This window comes from Littorina saxatilis, unplaced genomic scaffold (assembly GCF_037325665.1).
Source record: "Littorina saxatilis isolate snail1 unplaced genomic scaffold, US_GU_Lsax_2.0 scaffold_3450, whole genome shotgun sequence".
NCBI classification, from domain to species: Eukaryota; Metazoa; Mollusca; class Gastropoda; order Littorinimorpha; family Littorinidae; genus Littorina; species Littorina saxatilis.
This window is the reverse complement of record NW_027128696.1, coordinates 1-5,921: the sequence shown is the minus strand read 5'-3', so window position 1 is coordinate 5,921 and position 5,921 is coordinate 1. Positions and strand designations below refer to the sequence as shown.

Genomic DNA, 5,921 nt, shown 5'->3' with positions numbered 1-5,921 from the left:
TGTGCGACGGTTAGCGGCGGTGATAAACATCTCGGACGGAAGGAAGTCAATCGCAACATAGCGGCGTGGGCGTACCGTGGTCACAAATTGGGGCACGGTGGCGTAGTAGAAGGCACCGGCGGGGCCAAAGAGGGTGACGTTGAGGTTCGCGGGGCCGGCAGGCTGGATGCCGTACACTTCCACTGTTGCGGTAAGCTCGGTGGCACCGGCCTTGAACTCAGCCACAGTGCAGTTTAGTCCACCAGCGATCTGGTAGTCGAGGCGCACCTGCAGCGTGCCCACGAGGGCAGCAGAGCCAATGGTGACGGTCAGTGCGATAGTGTTCCCAACAACAATTAGCTGCGTGCTGGGGTCGAATGTCAGTGTGAGCGGAATCCGCAGAAGCACCTTAAGCTTCACGACACCGGTGGGGATGAAGATGGACGTGCCTACCAGAACAGTGGCGGAGAGGTCAGCGGGGGTGGAGTCGACGAGGCCGGTCACGTAGACGGTGGTGCGGTTGACGCCGGGCGGGAATTCGACAGTCGAGTTGCTGAAGCTGATTGCACCAGAGGCGCCAGCAAACGAGAGCTGCACGAGCACGCCGGTGTGGCGAAGAGCGGGGGTTCCAAGATCAACAATGATTGGGATGGCACTGCCAATGTACGTGAACATGGAGCCGTCGTTGGCGTCGGTCATGTTGGCGAGGGTTGAGATGGTGACGGATTCGCGTGGGTAGATCCGCACGGTTGAGGTGGCAGCACTGACAGCCGCGAAGATGCTCTTGCAGGGGCCAGACACGGGAAGGGTCACGGGCACGTTGCCAACGGATGTCTGCGAGGCGGTCAGCACAACAGACTTGGAGAGGGACGTCGCTCCAGACAAGAACGTCACTCCAGCAGCAGGCGCAAACGCACCATCGCCGGAGCCAAACGACGGGATCACGCTGATCGACCCGGAGCACTGGGGGGACCGTTGGAGCTTGAATGTGACCACGCTGGTCGTGCCAACGTACATTCCCGCCGCGAGCCCAGTGGCCGTGATGGGGTCAAGTGCACGCACGTCCACAAGCAGGGGCTGGGGGGCATCGAAGTTGGCGCTGCCGTCGACAATGCTGACTGTCAGCGTGATGTTTCCAACGGGCTGCAGGGCCTCAACAGTGAACTGTTGCGTCTTTGCCGACGAGCTGGTGAAGTCAAACAGAGACGACACAGACACGGCCTGGCGTTGCTGGGAGTGATCACGAGCGCAAGGCGGGTGCCGGGCGGTGGGAGCAGGCCAATCTCAACCGTGCCAGATATGGTCTGGCCTATGTAGACGAACGACGCAACGCTAACGAGAATGTCGCGCGTGCTGGCAACGTCTACAACGGCGGATGGGATGTTCAGCGTTGTTTTCATAGATAGGTGGGGCAGCGAGCGTGAAGGTCAGCACAACTCCCTTCTGCTGCGCGGTAGCAGTCACTCGGAACGTTGTCTGCAGAACGGTGTCACCAGGGTTCCACGTGATTGTGTTTGTGCTGGGTAGTAGGGATGCGGAGCTGCTGCTGATATACACACTCACGGGCCCATACGAGGCAGGCGGTGCGTAGCTGATCTCGATGTCAAGGGCAAACTCCTGCGTCGCAAACACCGACCTGGGAACCGTGTTGAGGAACCGCACGACTCCCAGCGCCTGGAATCGAATTGGGACAGAGCGCGCAGCGGGTTGGGGGAAGTACCCGATCGCGTTGCCAGTGTATGCGAGCGACAGTGCCTCGTTTGATGACGTGGCGGCAAGAGCCTCGATGGAGAAGTTTCCCACTCGTCTGCCCAGCACCGAGGGTGATCGACAGGGGACTGAACCTCACAGCCGTTGGGGACCCAGCCAAGAAGAGCGGGGTCACAGTAACGGTTCCCATCGACGGTGCTGCGGGGAGGGTTACGGTCATGATGCCCTTGAGGTTGGGGCTCACATACACCACCGCCGGCGAGAAGCTGAGGCTGAAGGTGATGTTGACGATGGGTCGAATGTTGATGGGGAAGATGAGGCTGGGGGGCAGGTCGTACTCGGCAATGGCGCTGTCACTGAAGGTGATCTTCAGCGATGTGGCGACGGTGGTAGTCACCTGCGCGGCGGTGGCAAACGTGGATCGGTTGGCGCTTCCAGAGGTGAACACGAGCGACGTCAGCGCAAGGGTCATTACTGAGGGGCTGCTTGTATCCGCAATCGAGAGGGTCAGCGACGCACCCAGGGCCTCTGGAAGCCCGCTCACTGCAGCCCACAGGTCCAGGCGGTCCACACCGCCACCATACAGCTCGCTCTTCGACACCATCGCCGACACAGTTTTCAGTGGGCGCACGTTGAATGCCACGGATGGGACAAGGCTGACGTTGAAGACAGTTGACGTTCCACTAACGGACACCTCCACCAGTGCAGGGGAGCATTGTGCAGTCGCCTTGTACGTGATGGTAGTCGAGGTGATGGCTGCCATATCAACAACAGTGGGTGTTTGGGGCTGCAGTGCGGCACCGTCGAGCACACCCCCACATCTCACGGAGGTGGAGATGGAGAGGCTCCCGGCTGAGGCGACGGACCCAGACGTGGTGACAGTGATACCAACGCTCTGTCGGACGAAGAGGAGTGTTGCGTTGGCCGTGACGGAGACAGTCTCGAGGTTTCGGACAGACACGGTGAGGGTATTGGTGACTGGTGTGTAGTGGGGCGATGCTGAAACGGGGAGAGAGAACGTGAGAGTGGTGGCAATGGGCGCCCGAATCTCAAAGCACATGGTCTTCTGCGACGTGCCAACGAAGCTCAACGATGAAACATTTGTCACAACACCAGGTATGGTGGTGTTGATCGTCGCAACGGTGTTGATCTCGCTGGCAGTCACACACGCAATGAAGGGGTTTTGATTGGCAGCCCCCACGGACCGGTAAAAGGACGCGGAGGGGTCTAGCAGTGCCAACGTGTACCTGATCAGGGAGCGCTTTAAAAATGTGAATGTCAGGTCGCTGGGGGTGTACTGCCTGGATGTGTCGGCCACGGCGAGGTTGATGGTTTGGGAAGTGACATCAGCGAAGGTGTGGGTCGCCCAGGCAGGTGAGAACACAAACGTGAGGTTGCTGCCCACGAAAGGTGCGGCATTGGGGGTCGACGTAACCGCTGTATTTGCGCGGGTGCTCAGCTGCAGGACAACACCGCTTGCAGGCGGGGCATCAAGCGCAAAGGTGCAGGATATGGCGGTGTTGGGGCCGTAGAACAGCTCGGTTGCGTTGCACGTCACAGATATGGTCCGGTAGGGCTGGATAGTGACGAGTGTGGTGTTGATGCGGGTTTCGTACATCGAGGGGACCCCGGCGGTGCTGAGGCTGGAGAGAGCAAAGCTGACAGGGAAGGTGATACCACCAGTGACAGTTCGGATCGTTGTCAGCGAAAGAGTTCGCGTGGTGTGGTTGAAGGCAAACGTGACGTTGCTGGGGCCCGAAACATCCAGTGCGCTGAACGATGTTGAGAGCACAAGGCTTCCATTCCCTGGTGCGCGCGAGAGGGCAACGGGAATGGTGAAGGCAACGGGATAGCCGAATATGGTCACAGATGACACAGGGCAACAGTTGCTCGCGTGTAGGTCTTCATCACGCCAAGGGGGTACGTGCCGGCCTTGAATTCGGGGGAGGTGGTTGTCAGGTTGAACGCAAAGGCAGCAGCATCCAGCACAGGGGCGACTGCGATTATAGTGAAGGTCTTGGTGCTGTACGTGCCGTCCGAGAGCTGCCATGTTAGCATCGGGGGAGTCACAGTGAAGCTTGCAGCTGGTAGTCGAGGACAACAGTGACGACGTCTGCCCCATCTGATGGTAGGCCGGTGATGTCAATGGTCAAAGTAATGGAGTAGTAAGGGTCTGTGCTCATGTTGGCCGGCACTATCGCAGGTACTGACGTTGGGACCACGGGGTTCCGCACTGTGAGCCCCAGGGGTGCAATCCCAGTGTCAAAGTTGGTGGTGAACGTCGTGGTGGCGGTGAAGTTGATTGTTCCGGTGCCGTTGCTAAGGGCGGTGATGGTGACAGTTGCTGCAGGGGTGGCAATGTCAAGCCGAATAGATGAATTGCTGAACGCCACGACTCCAGCAGGGCCGCTCCAGAATATCACAATGTCGATGTACTGCGCCCCAGTGAAGGTGGAAGAGAGTACAATGTCACTTCCGCCAATTTGATTCACGTAGAGGAGGGGCGGGGCAGAGACGGCAACTGTCTTCGAGTTTGTGAATGTTACGGGTCTATCCGCAGGGAGTATGACGTCCGAGGAGCCCGTGTTGGTGATGTCTAGAACCACACTACAGCCGGACCCGGTGCCTGTGATAGTGAACTCCTTCGTCAGTGCAGCTGCGGGGGCGAAGGTAAAGGAGGCGGGCGAGAAGGTCGCCGAGGAGCATTGGGGGGCAATAGTCACTGGCCGCCCGGCGTACACGCGGCTGAGAGCAATGCTGAAGGAATAGGCGACGGACTGCGTCATGGACGTTTGCAGTGCAGTGTACGCGACAGTTGTCTTGGGGCCAATCGTGAGTCCGATGTCGGAGGGGGGGATGAACTGCGGAGCAAGGTCGTTGACGGTGAAGGTAATAGGGCAGCTCTGCACCGCTGTAATCGTACCAGGGGCGGTGATGGTGACAAACCGCTGTTCAGCTCCGGAGCCAGCGTTCCATGAAACTGAGGAGGTGCTGAACGTCAAGGAGCACACCGAGGCGAACGATATCACGGTATCCGCTTGGACGGCCTCGGGTATGTTGATGGTCATTGTGAGGGAATCACCAGGGAGTAGAAGATTGGTGGACACAGTGGCCCCACTTTGAACGGGGTCCTTGACGGTGATGGTTGGCATATTCTGGGTGGCCACGTAGCACGAGCATACATATCCGCAATCGCATGTGGATGTCACAGACAGCGACAAGGTGGCTGTTCCAACGGCATTGGAGGGCAGAATGCTGATCTGCATGGTGTTGCCAGAGAAGGGGCCGAAGGAGAGTGTTCCGTCAAGGGTCCCCGAGGCCTTTCCAACCGTGTCGACGGTACCTTCATTGGGCTTCCCGATGTTTATGATGTTGGTCTTGGTGCGGTAGATGGTGACGGACGCGGGCAGGATGAGCGTCTCCAGCTCACCGACAACCTGAATAAGGGAAAGTGTTGGGACAAATCCCTGACCGCGGAGGGATAGCCCAGTATTATACGTTCCGACACCGGTGTACGCGTAGCCGAAGCTGGAGAAGGTTTGACCAACAGCGAACTCAAATATCGTCCAAGTAGGCGAGGCGGTGATAACATAACGCACCTTTCTGTCGGAGTCAGAAATGGTGTGGTAGTACTCCGAAACGGCAAGGGTCGACGTTGCCTTCGCAATGCAATTGAGGTTCACATAGCACTTAGAGGGGATAGTCAGGATGACATCGGCCATGGTGCGGGTACATGCAAAATAAAAAACGCTGGTTTGCATTGCTGAATCCCTTCAACTTCTTGCTGGACGAATCGAGGTACATGTATCCGTTTCGGCCGCTCCCACCACGATTTGCATCGATGGCGCCGTCATAATCGCGGTTCTGATAGTCCCACTTTTCGTTGTTGTAGCCTGTGTGGAAATCCAATTGGTTCCTGAGATCTGTCCAACGATGGAATCGACGGCATCGTCAGTTGCTGTAAAAAGGGATCCTCCCCACATGCTGCAGAAGAACGCTGCTCCAGCCCGGGTCATCGACGATTGAATGAAGATGTCCTCGACTAGCTCACTTCCACGACGAATAGGGGGGCGGGCTACTGTTCTCGTTTGGCAAAGGTGATTGCCAGAAGTTCGTAGATCTCCATTCCATTTCTGACCAACGAGTCCAATTTGGATCTGAGGCTGCCCGGAGTTGCAACGGAAAAAGAAGACATGCGAATTGGAGCAATACCAGTTGTTCGAGGTGCCAAA

The 5,921-nt window shown here is 57.8% G+C and overlaps 2 protein-coding genes across 2 annotated transcripts; both read right to left on the bottom strand.

The window, feature by feature from the left end:
- Positions 1-75: 75 nt before the first annotated feature.
- On the bottom strand, positions 76-3,747 carry LOC138957036 (serine-rich adhesin for platelets-like; the record flags this gene model as incomplete). Its single annotated transcript, XM_070328209.1, has 3 exons — positions 3,557-3,747; positions 1,700-3,461; positions 76-1,209 (listed from the first exon to the last, which is right to left on the bottom strand). Coding segments are annotated over exons 1-3 (3,087 nt in total), but the record flags the coding sequence as incomplete, so codon positions are not given.
- An 8-nt stretch (positions 3,748-3,755) lies between these two features.
- LOC138957037 (uncharacterized) lies at positions 3,756-5,411 on the bottom strand. Its single transcript, XM_070328210.1, has one exon. It carries the CDS (start codon positions 5,409-5,411, stop codon positions 3,756-3,758), a length of 1,656 nt encoding a protein of 551 aa, XP_070184311.1.
- Between the last annotated feature and the right edge of the window lie 510 nt (positions 5,412-5,921).